This window comes from Aquarana catesbeiana, linkage group LG02 (assembly GCF_042186555.1).
Source record: "Aquarana catesbeiana isolate 2022-GZ linkage group LG02, ASM4218655v1, whole genome shotgun sequence".
Lineage (NCBI taxonomy): Eukaryota > Metazoa > Chordata > Amphibia > Anura > Ranidae > Aquarana > Aquarana catesbeiana.
Window position 1 is genome coordinate 341,372,344 of NC_133325.1, and position 16,385 is coordinate 341,388,728.

The following is a 16,385-nucleotide window of genomic DNA, read 5'->3' on the forward strand; positions in this document are numbered from 1 at the left end:
CAGGCAAACCACGCCCATTTTTCGCTGCACCGCGCTTCACACTTTTAATTTTTTGCTAAGCCACGCCTACAAATGAATTCCCCGCCCCCTAATTATTGTACAGCTCCGCCTACAGCCAAAAAAGCGTCCCACTTATTTTTTTTGCAATGTTGGCAACTATGCACAAACTTCAGCTACAGATTGGAAGATGTAGAGTGCTTGGTAATCTGTAGCAACCAATCAGAAATAAGACGTTTGTTGAGGTACAATCCAGTCAGAATTTGAGGCGATGCTTTGAAATAGACAAGGGAAGCAGAATGCAGGTGAATATATAATATACTCGTGTTGTCTCCAGTCTAATATATATTCATCAACAATATGGTTGTACAGTGAATGATGTACTTTTAGTGTCTTTATACAGACCCTACTTTATACAGTATGTGTACTCTTCTTTTTTAATATGTATCAAATGAAATAAATATTTTAATTAATGAATCTTGTTGCCTCAAAAGTCCCGTCTCCAAGTGGGGGGAACCCTGTTTTCCTCGAGGACATGATACAATAGACGGTCAAGAACTGCAGACGTGATACAAGAGATGGTCAGGAACTGCGGACATACTACAAGAGACTGTCAGAGACTGTGAACAAGCTATAGGAGTTGTTAAAGATTTGGGAATACGGTAGGCCTCAGGAGATTGTCAAGGACAGACATTTTACATGAGACTGATAAAAATCACTACTATAGCAGCGCAATAGTGAAACACAGATTAGTGTCTGCAGGGGTCCCGAGAATTGCACAAAGAGTGCCAAACGGCTGCATGTGGCCCCAGGGCAGCAGGTTGGGCACCAAGGACCTAGATGCAGCTATCTGAGGCTCTATTTTTTGCTCAAACGCTGCTGAATCGCGATGGAGCGATATCTTGGGAGCCATTCCATAGGGACAAACAGACAGCCTCTTAGATTTCCACAAATTATCAGCGGCAGGATCACTAGCCGCATAGTAACCACCTGATATCAGCCTAAGGCTGGCCATACGTTATACAATTTTTAGATTTACCAAAACCATATAATATGAGGTCAAGCCTAAACTCTTTTAATTTGTATGCAATCTGGCAGGCCCTTGCACTACTTAGTTGAAGGTAAATCTAAAGGAATAAGAAAATTGTATACTGTATAGCTATCCTAAGAAATGTCCTGCCAGGCTCTATGGCAGGGGTCTCAAACTGGCGGCCCTCCAGCTGTTGCGAAACCATGAGGCATTGCAAGGCTGACAGTTACAAGCATGACTCCCTAGAAGGACCAATGAGATGTCCCTTCCTTTCTGCCCCATCACTACGGAGCAAAACCCCCCCATCTGAAAGTCTACCTGCTCGGGGTTTCTGTTTTTATCACCCAGGCACATCATCACCACACCAGTAAAAAAGAAGAAACATGGACAGAAATATGGAGGTGAGACAGTGAAGTCAGAAGTCCTGCAAGCCTACTCAGTAACTTTGATTGGTTGAAGGATGAGAATGAGCCTACAATGGCAGCACCCATATTTCTATCCCAATAGCATCATATGACCAGAAGCTGCAGCCCCACCCCAACATACAGTACATAAAGGGATCTTGCAAAGCAGCAAGGGCCTACATGGAGATAAGGTAGAAGAGCAGTCAATGAGATTTTATCACAACTGCACTGATTTATCATTCAAAAACTGGTGCCTGGAGTTACACTTCACTGAGGTGACATCTGATTGCCTGCCACACATTTCTGCATTTAAAACATCATCACTAAGATCCCCCCTCTCCCCCTAATTTCCATTAAGGGGAATACTAGCCATCCAAAAACTCCATTAAAATTCAAGACAGGAATTCTCATTTATATATGAAACAATATTCATCTTCCCGGTTCCACCCTTAACTGAAAAGCATACATTTAACACTTTTGGGTGGAACTCCGCTTTAATTGCCATTGGGTTTATTTTTTGCTTAACAAACAAAAAAAGACCGAAAATTTTGAAAAAAAAAACGTTTTTCTTAGTTTCTGTTATAAAATTTTGTAAATAAGTGATTTTTCTCCTGCACTGATGAGGCTACACTGATGGTCACTGATAGGCTGCACTGGTAAGGTGGAACTGATACAGCTTGTATAACAGTGTAAATTTGCTGTCCCCTCAAAATAACTCAACACACAGCCATTAATGTCTAAACCGCTGGAAACAAAAGTGAGTACACCCTTAAGTGAAAATGTCCAAATTGGGCCCAATTAGCTATTTCCCCTCCCCGGTGTCATGTGACTCGTTAGTATTACAAGGTATCAGGTGTGAATGGGGAGCAGGTGTGTTAAATTTGGTGTTATCGCTCTCACTCTCTCATACTGGTCATTGAAAGTTCAACATGGCACCTCATGGCAAAGAACTCTCTGAGGATCTGAAAAAAAGAATTCTTGCTCTAAAGATGGCCTAGGCTATAAGAAGATTGCCAAGACCCTGAAACTGAGCTGCAGCACTGTGGCCAAGACCATACAGCAGTTTAACAGGACAGGTTCCACTCAGAACAGGCCTCGCCATGGTCGACCAAAGAAGTTGAGTGCACATGCTCAGCGTCATATCCAGAGGTTGTCTTTGGGAAATAGACGTATGGGTGCTGCCAGCATTGCTGCAGAGGTTGAAGGGGTGGGAAGTCAGCCTGTCAGTGCTCAGACCATACGCCGCACACTGCATCAAATTGGTCTGCATGGCTGTTGTCCCAGAAGGAAGCCTCTTCTAAAGAAGATACACAAGAAATCCTGCAAACTGTTTGCTGAAGACAAGCAGATTAAGGACATGAATTACTGGAACCATGTCCAGTGGTCCGATGAGACCAAGATAAACGTATTTGGTTCAGATGGTGTCAAGCATGTGTGGCGGCAACCAGATGAAGAGTACAAAGACAAGTGTGTCTTGCCACACCATTATTTTGTGCATGGAGTTCACCAGAGCTTCACAATTGAGGGCTTTCACACTGAAGCGGTGAAGCGGTGCGCTGGCAAAAAAACTCCTGCAAACCGCATCTTTGGAGCGGTGAAGGAGCGGTGTATTCACCGCTCCTAAACCGCTCCTGCCCATTGAAATCAATGGGGCAGCGCGGCTATAGCCGCACTATGCGAGCGGTTTTAACCCTTTTTCGGCCGCCAGCGGGGGTTAAAACCGCACCGCTAGCGGCCGAATACCGCCGCAAAAATGACGGTAAAGCAGCACTAAAAATAGCACTGTTTTACCGCCGATGCCCCCACCGCCCCAGTGTGAAAGGGGCCTAAGAAACATTCCCAGGAAACACACTTAACTCCTTGATCGCCCCCTAGTGTTAACCCCATCCCTGCCAGTGACATTTATACAGTAATCAGTGACTATTTTTAGCTCTGATCGCTGTATAAATGTCACTGGTCCCAAAAAAGTGCCAAAAGTGTCTGATCTGTCCGCCGCAATGTCGCAGTCCCACTAAAAATCACAGATCACCGCTATTACTAGTAAAAAAATAAATAAATAAATAAAAAATGCCATAAATCCATCCCCAATTTTGTGGACGCTATAACTTTTGCGCAAACCAATCAATATACACTTATTGCGATTTTTTTTCCCCAAAAGTATGTGGAAGAATTGGCCTAAACTGATGAGGAGTTTTTTTTTTTTTTGAGGATATTTATTATAGCAAAAAGTAAAAAATATTGTTTTTTTTTCAAAACTGTTGCTCTTTTTTTGTTTATAGCGCAAAAAACAAAACAAAAACGCAGAGATGATCAAATAGCACCGAAAGAAAGCTCTATTTGTGGGGGGGCAAAAAAAGGACATACATTTTGTTTGGGTACAGCGTCACAAGACCGGGCAATTGTCAGTTAAAGCGACGCAGTGCCACATAAGTCTATGGGACACGAACATGAAAAATCAAAAGTGCTCATTTTAAAGGCTTATATGCAAGTTATTGCCATAAAAAGTGTTTAGGGACCCAGGGGACATGTATCAATGCAAAACAAAGTTTTAAAAATGACAGTTTTTTGGGGAGCAGTGAAAGTGAAACAATAAAAATGAAATATTCCTTTAACTATAATGTCTGGGTGGGTCCCTTTAGTCTTCCTGTAAAGTAGCGCATCTGTGTAATGAGTTTAACAGTGCTGCAGCAAAATGACATTTCTAATGGAAAAAATGTCATTTAAACTTGCTCGCGACTGTAATGTTTCGCCGGCTCCCGGTAATATAGATAAAAATCAGGGGAAAAAAACGGTGTTGGTTCCCCCCCAATCCATACCAGGCCCTTTGGGTCTGGTATGGATATTAACAGGAACTCCAGGCCAAAATTAAAAAAAAAAACAGCATGGGGTCCCCCCAAAAATCCATACCAGGCCCTTCGGTATGATAAAAATTTCATTTGGGTACAGTGTTGCATGACTGCGCATTTGTCATTCAAAGTGTGAGCACGCTGAAAGTTGGAAATTGGCCTGGGCAGGAAGGGGGTGAAAATTCCTGGTATTGAATCGGTTAAAAAGAAAATGAATGATACAACCTACATGTATTACTAATACTGTACCGTTATGTATAGGATTAGTTACGACCATCATGTGGGTTTTTCTGGAAAAAAAAAAAAAAACCACAAGCTGGAACTCCCCTTTAATACAGCTGCCAAAAAAAACAAACAAAAAAATTCTATTCAGGGAGCTACAAAAACACCTCACTAATATGTTCTGAGGAAGAGAGGGAAGTGTTCCACTCCTAGATAGAGTACGAACGTTGTCACCAGAATACAGGAAGCGTTTTATTACATATTACCATCAGGTGATAATAAAAGAAAGACAACTAATACAGCCTGACATCTAAGGGCTGGTAAGCTGCAATACAATACAATACATTACATTACAATACATTACATTGAGCTCTCTATAGACTTCTTCCAGTGACTTCACCTCAGCACTGAATGTGTTACACAGCGTGCGTCCCGCCCCCTCCCGGCGAAGCTATATATATGACATTACCCACAATCCTCTCTTCCTCTTCGCCATTTTAGCCGGCGCCATGAAGTAAGCGGAGCTGATATTAGTGAAATGTTTCTGAGTGAATCCGTTGTCATCCTGCCTGTCAGGCGGCTCCTCCGCTCCGATAACATGGGCGGCTGGTGGCCCCGGGCCCCCCACTCACTCACCGCCTCTTATTTTCTCGTTGTAGGGTCGAGCTGTGCAGCTTCAGCGGTTACAAGATCTACCCGGGCCATGGCCGGCGGTACGCCAGGACTGACGGCAAGGTATGGGAGCGGGCTGTGTGTTCGGGGTGGACTACGATTCCCAGCATGCCTCGGGGGGATGTGTAGTACAGGCCTGGGCCTTCTCAGAGACTAGAGCAGGCCTCTGTGGGAATAGAGAGCTACCAGACACTAGTCTATAGGGGAATGGTCAGGCCTTGCCTAGGACTGTGTACACCACATTGGCTCATACTGTTCAGTCTACACACAGCCTCCCAGCTCCTGACCATACACAAGTGTTACCCACATAACTAATAAGGGAACGTGTCACTCAGGGTCTCTTCCCTCCATCACACTCCTCATCTGCACTCTGGTCAGTGTTAAAGCCCTAATCTCCCCCTCCTCCTTCAGGTTCAGGCGTAGCCATTAGCTGCTTAGGCTTGATCTGGCCATGTGCAGTAAAGTGATACTAAAGACCCTAAAAATAACAATCATGTTATACTTCCCTGCTGTTGCAGTGGATTTGTACAGAGCAGCTCAGATCCTGCTCTTCTCAGGCCCCCCTTCTGTGATCCCGACCCCTCTCTCCTGTTAAGTGCCCCCCACAGCAAGCAACTTGCTATGGGGGCACCCCAAGCAGCAGCACCCTGTGTCCATTCGGACAGGGAGCTGCGGCCTGGCCCCATCCCCTTTTTCCTTTATTGGCAGCAGCGGGAGCCAATGGCGAGTCCTTGCTGTCTCAGCCAATGAGGTGAGTCATGGACAGCCAAGTCTCCCCTACAACATCGCTGGATCTAGATGAACCTCAGGTAAGTATTAAGGGGGGCTGCTGCACACAGAAGGCTTTTTATCTTAGTGATTGTAGTCTCTTGTGTGGTGTGTGTTTTTTTCCAAATGTTATACTTGCCGCCTCTGTTTAGTGGTTTTGCACAGAGCAGCCCGGATCCTCCTCCTCTTGGGTCTCTTTGCTGTTCCTGGCCCCTCCCTCCTACTGAGTGCCTCCACAGCCAGCGGCTTTCTATGGGGGCACCCGAGTCAGACCTCCGTGTGTCCATTCAGACATGGATCTCCGACCCGGTCCCATCCCATCTCTCTCCTGATTTACTGACTTTGACAGCTGCAGGAGCCAATGGTGCCACTGCTGTGTCTCAGCCAATCAGGAGTGTCCTGGACAGCTTAGACATTTGTGGACATCGCTGGAGACAGAAGGGGCTCGGGTAAGTAATTAGGAGGGTGCTGGGGGGCTGCTACACACAAGGATGGAACTTCCACTTTAAGTGCTGGTGACCCCCTGACATGCTGCATTTGGCACCTTTTTTGGGGGGGGGGGCAGGTACCCAGTTTTTACAGGCATCCAGCTCCCACTTCCTCTCCTGGCGGTGTTGGAAGGAAGTTCACCTCTCCCCCCAATTTTCTGGGGCACATCACAGGTCCCAGAAGATTGCCTGGCCATGCGCAGTGCGCGCCCGGCTGTGAAGCCACAGCTCGGCGCCCAGTTAGAATGCCAGCGCCCCCAAGAGGAGCGAGGCTTCGTGCGCCCGCATCGCTGACCCGTGGGACTGGTGCGTGTCTGATTATTAAGTCGGCTACACTTTTTGTAGCTGCTGACTTTTAAAAGGGTGGAACTCCGCTTTAATGCAAAGAATGTGTTAAGAAAAAAAAAAACTTCTGCCTTTACAAACACTTTAAGGCTCATTTACACTTGCAATTGGGGGAAGTAAAGCCCTGCAGTTGAGGTTTTTTTTTTTAACCATCCTGCAAGCACTGCCCTTTTTTGCTGTAGAAGCAGCAGCCAGGGGTGTACACACTCCACAATGCTTTGCCTCGCAGCTGGAATTAAACCCCCCGTCATGCAGGTGGCACTGCTTGCAACCCATTCAAGTGAATGGGGCCACATTGCAGCAGTGCACAATGTACAGTTGTCTGCTGTTTAGGGGGTTAAAACAGGCAGTGAGGAGGCGATACAGCACATCTTATCGCCTGTCACATCACTCAAGGCAAAGCAGGTGTAAATGAGCTGTCGTGATACTAAAATCTAATTTTAGTTTTTTTTAAATAATTTGTTTCACAGCAATCAGCGCTGTCACCTCTCCTTACTCCAGGTGCCTCCTTGGCAAGCCAGGTGTGTGCACACTCAAGCCGGGCTGTGTGCATCCATAGAGGCACAGTACTGATGAGCCACAACCCCAATCCCGCCTCACCAGAGTTTGACAGCAGCAGAAACCTATGGCTCTGCTGCTCTGTCGACTAGGACAGTCTTCAGAAAGGAACTGAAGGAGAATATGGAACTGGGTCATGGGCAGATATAAAATCTGATTTGGCCTGGATGCCCTTTCTCTACTGAAAGTGGAGTTCCACACAAAAATGGAACGTCCGCTTTTCGGAGCGCCCCCCCCCCCCCCCCCCCCATCCGCCGGTGTCATAGATACCTGTGCCACCTGCATGTATACACCCCTTCCTGTCCCCCCCCATGCGCGCCCCCCCCCCCCCCCGCTGTCTTTTGGGAGACAGCAGAGACCAGTGGGAGTGCGCAGCAGGGAACCAGGAAGTGAAGCCACAAGGCTTCACTCCCTACTTCCCTTACCAAAGATGGCAGCGGCAGCACCTGAGAGCCGAGGGACAGATCGGCTTCGGGTGCCGACATCGCGGGCACCCTGGACAGGTAAGTGTTATTTTAAGTCAGCAGCTGCAGTATTTGTAGCTGCTGATTCTAAAAAAAAAAAAAACCAGCGGAACTCCGCTTGAAGAAACTTTTGTCTGCATTGCTGTCAGTTGCCCTCACCTCCTGTCTGGTAAAAGGTCAGAAGGACAGGAAGTGAATGTAGATCTCTCTATTTGAGTACTGCATAGCTTTCCTTACTCTTAGCCCTCCATTCCCATCGGTGCGACTTGTCATGCGGTTTGACAGGGCAAATCCACACCCTATTGGCAATGGAACTGTACAAATCGTTGCAACGCTGACTTTGCGGTGCCACACTGGTTTGAAAAAGTCGGTTCCTGCACTACTTTTGCAGTTTTCAGGTGCAACTTGCGTAGACATTTATGCATGTAGTCGCACAGATATCAGCCAAGTTGCACCTGAATTCTCACTGACTTGAAGCTTCATGCAATTTCAAGTGAAGTCTCACTATTTCAAAGTATGAACCTAGACTCAATCCTAAGCAAAGGAAAACATTTTGGCTAACAATACCTTTTATATGGTGGTTGCTTTCCTTGTTTACATATTTAAGGTGCATTTACTGTTTAACCCCTTCCTGCCTGCCCTGTTGACCCTTTACAGTTCTGCATGCCTAGGGGGACGGGAAGGCTTGGTGATCATGGCTTGCGCTTTTTATTGTAGATTAGCTAGCACGTTGACAAAACCAATTATTCACAGATGGAGCGCATTGTTATAGATTAAAGTAGTTGGGCGGCACAGTGGTCTAGTGGGTAGCACTCTCACCTAGCAGTAAGAAGGGTCCCTGGTTCGAATCCCAACCACGACACTACCTGCCTGGAGTTTGCATGTTCTCCCTGTGCCTGTGTGGGTTTCCTCCGGGTACTCCGGTTTCCTCCCACACTCCAAAGACATGCTGGTAGGTTAATTGGATCCTGTCTAAATTGTCCCTAGTATGTATGAATGTGAGTTAGGGACCTTAGATTGTAAGCTCCTTGAGGGTAGGGACTGATGTGAATGTACAATGAATATGTAAAGCGCTGCGTAAATTGACGGCGCTATATAAGTACCTGAAATATAATAAATATAATATTAGCTGACTGAAACTTGCTTTATAAGAGGGCACTTTAATGCAAGAAACAAATATCTGCATATATAAGCAGCAGATATAGCTAGCTTTACGATACATTGTACATATAAACAAGGTTTGAAAGAACACATTGATTACATTGAGCTGAGCATCTGTATTTTAAATAGATATCTTATACAATAACTTTAAAAAGTGACTATATGGTGGTCTGATTCCGCTTGGTTTTATGCTTTAGGTGTTCCAGTTCCTGAATGCAAAATGCGAGTCTGCCTTCCTTTCCAAGAGGAACCCTCGACAAATCAACTGGACTGTTCTATACAGACGAAAACACAAGAAAGGGCAGTCAGTATGTATCATCTCTGCGGTGGAGACTTCACTATTGTTGATGGCTATGCTGCATATCCATTCTAAATAAGTTGCTGCTGGTTTGTTTCCTGGCTTTCATGATGCTGCCTTACTGCTGAGACAGATAAAATAAGAAATTGATGCTCATTTGCATAGTATTTGTTACAGGTACATGATTTAGAACAGACGGGCAACTAGCATTTTTCCCAAGAGAGCCAGCATTTTGGCAATTTCCAAACTGTTCTTTTCAGTCAATGTAATTAAACAAGCTGTTGTATGCATTTTAGAAATGGGCATCATGTGAATGTATTTTATCGCACTTGGCCAGTTTGTCCCTTTCCTTGAGCAGTTGGTGAACTGAAATTGTGGCTGCTATGGGGGATTGTTTACACAGGAGTAGTGCGGGGAAGCATATCCAGCTCCTTGTTGTCTTTATGCAGTATTCTTCCTAGCTTTTTGGTAGTCTTTTAAGGAGCTGAGGATGCCATAAGCAGAGATTGAAACTATGGAGGGTCTGTGCTTTTTGTGTGAATAGCTATTGGCAGTCATTGTATGAGGGCAATACCCACTCTTATTGTGCATACTTTTACTCTTGCAGCAAAGCAGTGCTGCCAGTGGCTAAAGCGGGTGCTAGGGACCACTGCCTGCATCAATCTGCTTTAGAAAAGTTTTACTCTCCAGTGTTCAAATCAAGTGTCACAGCTTACTAGCCAATTGATGCGGGACATGAACTTAGTTGCATAAGAAACCAATGGCAATGCAGAGGTTGTGGGTGGTTGTTTCTAGTTGCACTGTTGGTGTGCTTTCAGACTTGACTGAGGCTGGGTTCAGTCACACATGCCTTGGCTCACAGCAGGGGGTCTGATGCGTCCCTGTTCACCGATTTGGCTACCAATCTGGTCCGAATTTCTGCCTGCATTCACACCTGATTCAGAGCCAGACGCACAGGACCCTTTCCAAATGCGGGGCTGCCCTGGAGGTGTGTAATCCGGCTCCATTGAGAGCCAGTCACTCTCCTGCAAATTGGATGCGGGGAAACCCTCATCCAATTCACACTACTGTGAATCTAGCCTTACATTGAGTTCTATCTCTTGTCTGTAATGTTGTTCGTGTCGGATGTAAAATGCAGAGCTGGAAAGTTTTGATGGTCCTATCGTGAAGTGATGCGATGCTAGCCCTGTATCATGTAAAACTTTTATTGCTGTCTTGGCCCCATATTAGAGAGTCCACTTACTACTTGTCTCACTGGGCAACGACCAGGACAGGCAGTGAGGTGATCTCCAACCTGGATACAGATGACTTTTATATGGGGTAAGATTTGGAAACCCAGATATTTGCACTGTTTGGGAGGTTTTACCCAACAACTTTTTCAACGGGGCAGGAAGTGAGAATGTCCAATAAGGTCATGGACCTTAAAGGGTAAGTTCACCTTTACAGAAAAATCTGTAAGGTGAACTTGCTCAGGACTAGAAATGCTAACCCTTCATTGTTGTATCAAAAAGAAAACCTTTGCCTTCAGTTACTCTTAATGTCCCGCACATCGAAAGATTGCCATTACCTTTTTTGTTGATAAGAGAATCCTCTGAAATTTTCATGAATTCTGGCTTAAGCTAAATCCCCCTCCTACTGCTATTGTGCCATATCTGAGGAGTGGACCCTATTGGCTAGTAAAGATTGTTTGACTGTGAGATGACAATTGAGTGTTGGTCTTAAAGCCAGGACTTGATGGGCGCATGGTATGGTTTTTTGGCTCCTTAGGACATTGACAGCTGATTGCGGTATCTTGCGGCTTTATTTAGCTTCCTGTGTCAGGGTCTGTCCCCTTTTAAGCCCTTATTGGACCACAAGAGACAAGCATCTGACAGAGGGGTATGTGGATATATCCTACATTTAGGAAATGCTAGCTTGCCTTATTAAAGTGTTGTTATTTTTTTTATTTTTTTAGGGTATCCTGTTCCTTTAAAGCATGCTATACAGCACAGTGCTTGTGCTGTGTAATTTGTCCCCTTATCACCTGAAATACCTGGCTGACTGCGGTTTATCATGGCTGCCGAGCCCTGGCACCGTTTCAGTTTACGTGCCTCTTTTATCCGCAACTCTCTTCTATCCTCCCCTAATATCGGCTCCTAGATCCTCCCCTGCTGCTGTAAAAATAAGTGTTTTCGTTCTATAGTTACCTCTGGATGATGTTAAGCTCCCCAGTGTATGTGATTTATAAAAATATGCTGCCTAATGCCTTATTTCCAAGCGCCGCTCAGTGCTCCTGTGACTGCCCGCTGGTCTCTTTTCCTCATCCCGGCTTACGGCGCAAGATAACCAGCACCTCCCCCTGCAGCTATCAGATTGGGAGAGGAGACCAGCAGGCAGTCACGTGAGCGGCGTATTGGATATAAGGTATTGGGCAGCATATTTTTATAAATCGTACACTGGGGAGCTTAGTGTTACTAAACTAAATTTAAAAAAAATGAAAATAACAAACATGTTATACTTGCCTGCTCTATGCAGTGGTATTGAACGGGGTGGCCGCAATTCTCCTCTGGGGACCCCAGAGGAGAAATCTTGGCTCCTCTTCTTTAGAAGGGCCACCATAGCCAGCCACTGGCTATGGGGAGAGTAGTCCCCACGCTCCATAGACTTACACATCGTGACTTAGGCCCGCCCCTACTTACTCCTCACTGACTGCATCTGATTCACAGCAGCAAGAGCCAATGGCTCCTGCTGCACGAATGCTGTGTAAAGAGGATGTAAGGGGAGAAAAGATGCAGCTGTGCACAACGCTGATCTCTTCTCCCCTCTTTTCCCCTTCACACAGGGAAGGGGGGGGGGCACAAGGAATAATCTTAAAACGTTTTTTTACCTTACTGCAAACCATGCATTAAGGTAAACATTTTTAAGTTTGTAACACTTTAATGTTATCTAAAAGAGGGAACTATAGAAGGAAAAAATTTGGCTTAACTTTAAAGTGGTTGTAAACCCTTTATAACCACTTATCTACAGGTAAGCCTATAATAAGGCTTACCTGTAGAGATATTTACTGTATCCGCCAACGTCATTGGCGCACTGAAGTACTGGCTCGTTCGTCATTTCAGCCCATTCAAATGAACACAGCGTTCTGTGTGAGTGGTGTAAATTGGCCCTGAGGGTTTTCCTGCAGCAGTGGAAATGCAGTGTTCTTACAATGTAGTGATGCCAACATTTAAAAGGTGAGGTTCATTTTAAGTGTTTAATCTTTTCAGGAAGAAATCCAGAAAAAGCGTTCTCGCCGTGCAGTGAAGTTCCAGAGGGCTATTACTGGTGCTTCTCTGGCTGAAATTATGGCCAAGAGAAACCAGAAGCCTGAAGTGCGAAAGGCTCAGAGGGAACAAGCTATTAGGTAAGGCCAGCTTCATTCTACTTTTATATAACATTTTATTGTAGTTTTTATTATAGGTAATCTGTCACGTCTTAATGTTGGCCTAACAGAGTGTGTTAGAGGCACTGGAACATTAAAGTTGGTTTGAATGCCATCCTATGGTATAATGTGATTTCAGAAGGTTTTTGGACATAGGGCTGGCAGCTTCTGCACACCTTAAGAGTTCTAATTAACCTTTGGTTGTCAAGATACTTAAGCCTGAAGTGCCACCCCATAATATTTGAGCCCAAAAAGGTTTATCTCATTCACAAGTGGTGTGTGTATATAAAAGCCCATGCGTTTTGTGGTCCAAACGCTACACACTTCATCAGAGCTCAAACAAGTAAAGCGTGCCGACTCAAAGGGTGGGAAGAGTGTGTTTAAGCACATCATCTGGTATATGCAGTCCTGATCCAGCTGCTGACTGTTGCTGTGCTTATCCATTCAGAGGCAATTTCGTATGAGTCTGCAAAATGTCTTCAAGCCCCCATGAAGGAGTCATGGTTTGGCCCCAAAACATGTTGGATTTAAAAAAAAGTTTTACATTATCTGTTTGGACTTAAACATTGTATGGCATATCACTTTTAGTTTTGGATCTACCTTAAAATTGGCCAGTCAGGCATTTTTATTTTCTAAATGTCGAGTTCTGTCAATGCAGGAACTTGGGGTTCTTGTGCTTGCCTTGTAATTAGCCAGAAAATTCACATGTAAGCCTCCTTGGCTTTGTACATATGGGCTTCAGTATGTAAAGAATGTTTACAGCATGCTTTTAAAAATTGTGAAAAGCTTTCATTGTGCTTCAAGAAGTTTAGTAAATTGTATATTTTTTAATAGAGTAAATGCAGTATACACAACACACTGCTGAACACGAGAGAAGAAGCTCAAGTAACTCATATTAAACAAAGGCAATAAACCTCTTCTATAGCGTAAAAGTTTGTCAAGTGACAAATTTGATTAGCTTACATTTACAACCTATTGCAGAGGAAGACCGACACATCGGTCTATACATGTCCAATCCAGGAACATGCATTAGGGTTGACAATGAGTAGGCCGATCTCCACAAGGCAGAATATAATTTAGTTTTATTGTCCTTTTATGCAAGCACCAGTTCCATATGGGTATTTTACACATTTTCCCTTCCCATCTGGTGAAACAGCTGTTGGTGTAATCCTGGGAGTAAATATGGATAGAAAGTTGGGATGTATGACTGGACAATATTGTGGGGGGGATACTCCAACTACAGTACCATGAAATTTCTTGGCCCACACAGCTTCATCTGTACTAAAACTTTGTTGGATCAGTTCTTTTAACGAGATGGGTAATGCAAGATTCACACATGTTGTCGGATTGTTCAGACATCTGAAATACGTATTTGTCTCATTTAGCTTTCATTGAATCAGAGGTCATCTGATGTTTTAATAGCATGAGCGGATAGTTAAGTCGCTAACCCAATAGTCTTATAGACTACTTGGTGTGCATAATGTTGTCAAATCTTTTAAATGGAATGTAAAATATAGGGGTCTGTAATGCATATTTGCTAGCTGGAAGACAGAATTCTGGTATTTGACATGGCAGCAACTTAGAATTCAAGCGATCCGATACACCAGTCTGAATAGTCAAAAAATAAAAAAATAAAAACTATAATGGGACATATAATTTTTTTCATAAATAAGCCAGTTATAGTAGATTGCGTCAAATTCTTAAAGCGGTAGTAAACAGCCTGACATCACTGGCAGCTTTACAAGTAATTATCTCCTAAGCGGTGCACGCTTTAGGAGATATTTACTGTACCTATAGGCAATCATCCATGGGAATTTACTTTCACTAAGCCCATTTATACATTTTTAGATGTCATACAGTATGTGTTTGAATAAAAGCCCTAATACATTGCAACCAAAAGCTTTAAAAGCTCAAAATACTTGGTGTACTTATGGTTCACAAACTGTCTCTTCAACTAAATGTTTTTTGAATTTTAAAGGGCCGCAAAAGAGGCAAAAAAGGCTAAACAGGCCACCAAAAAGACCGTTCCTGCTAAGGTAAGGAATATTCCAAATGTCTGTATTAAGTGGCTAAAGTCTTAACCCATACACTAAGCCTGTTTTGATGGCTGGTTGGGGGTTATATCTTCAAGGTCAATGAGTTTTTAAAAAGGGGACATTTTAATTTGTTACAAATTTCACTTTGAATGTGCTTGGCAATGGATGGGGGATTATTTTGCAGCCAGGTTTTATTTGTCACTGGGTTTTGTGAATTTATGGCTAAAATTGGGATATTCTTTCTACATTTGTAGTAAAAATGTTAGTTTCCTGTGTAGTTCCAGAAGAGCCTACCTCTCCAAGAAAAAAAAAATAGGTGTACATTTAGGAGAGGCAGGAGAATTGTATTGGAGGATAGAAAGTCGCGTTCTGGAGCTGCATATCCCACATGCCTTGGTCCAGGTCATAGTTTGCCTTCTGGGTTTTCTGTAACAAAAGATAACTGGTCAAGCTTGGTCATACACTGCAAATATGGGCTGGTATCTGAGGAACCAGCTGAAATTTCATTGGAGCGTCTTGCTCTGGTTGTCCAAAGCAGTAGCCTGCTGGAAATGTTATGACCTAACAGTGGATGCATCTAATCAGTTCAGTAGTTTCAAGTCTACTTTGTCTCTTAATGGGATGATCAGTGACCAAGCTTTACACTGGAAATCTGTAGACTTGCCTTATATCCAGTGCATCCCAGGACCTGTAAAACCTTGGGCACTCTATGCTACTATGGTAGAGCTCATGTCTGCCCTAAAGATTTAGGGGCTCACATTAGAAGGTAGATTTAGGCTGCAGCAGTTGAATTCATCAAATTGATAATTGATAGCAATGGGGGGGGGGGGGGGGGGGCTGGCTCTAGAGTTCGACTTCATGGTATGTATTTGCATGGAACGTTTGCTGCTGTTCACACTATTGTAATTGTATGAAACGTTAACTCTAATTTAATTATTTTTAGGGTCCAACAAAGGCTGCACCCAAGCAGAAGATTGCCAAGCCAGTAAAAATGGCGGCTCCCCGTGTTGGAGGAAAACGCTAAGCAAAATGTTCTCCTACTGGATGTGTTAATAAATTACTATTTTGAAAAATCTCTCTGCTTAATTTAATTAAGATGAAGGTCTTTAAAGCTTTCTATAGAATCAAATATCTAAATCAAAGTGCCCAAGTATTCAGCTGTAGCAGTGTAAATGGAATCAAGTGTCTGGCTGTCTATATACATGTAGCTTTGAAGTTGGGGAGGGTGGTTTGTTTCACAGCTAAAATGCCTTTCTTTTCAATTTTATTTAGGGCCAGTTCACACTGCAACATCTGTTAAATTGCAGAGCAGCCAGAGTGACTTCAGCACTCTGACTGTGCTGCTAGCTGGATAGGGGGCAGTGTGGCGCATGCTTCAAAACACTGCACTGTCCCCCTTTTTGTTGTACCAGCTTTATTTGACGTGTACAAACACATAAACTTCTTTCACTGCAATGTTGGATGGCATGATACACTTCCTGACATTGCAGTGCAATTTGGGCTGGTGCACTGTGATAAAGAAGCATATCTGCGTTTTATTGCAGCATGCCACAGCCCTAGGCTGCGTTAGTGTGAATGGGACACAGGCAACAATTTCTCTAAGAGTCTTCCAGGACAGCCCATGAGACCTAGGGCTCCTCCTACCAGGACAGAAAACGCGTTAACCCCCACCAGATAAATGTGCGTGTGGCATAAA

The 16,385-nt window shown here is 44.1% G+C and overlaps 1 protein-coding gene across 1 annotated transcript; it reads left to right on the top strand.

The window, feature by feature from the left end:
* The first annotated feature begins 4,938 nt into the window (after nucleotides 1-4,938).
* On the top strand, nucleotides 4,939-15,764 carry RPL24 (ribosomal protein L24). Its single transcript, XM_073614950.1, has 6 exons — nucleotides 4,939-5,013; nucleotides 5,159-5,234; nucleotides 9,153-9,263; nucleotides 12,499-12,635; nucleotides 14,632-14,689; nucleotides 15,633-15,764. The coding sequence occupies exons 1-6, from the start codon at nucleotides 5,009-5,011 to the stop codon at nucleotides 15,711-15,713; spliced, it is 468 nt and encodes a 155-aa protein (XP_073471051.1). The 5' UTR covers nucleotides 4,939-5,008; the 3' UTR covers nucleotides 15,714-15,764.
* The last annotated feature ends 621 nt before the right edge of the window (nucleotides 15,765-16,385 follow it).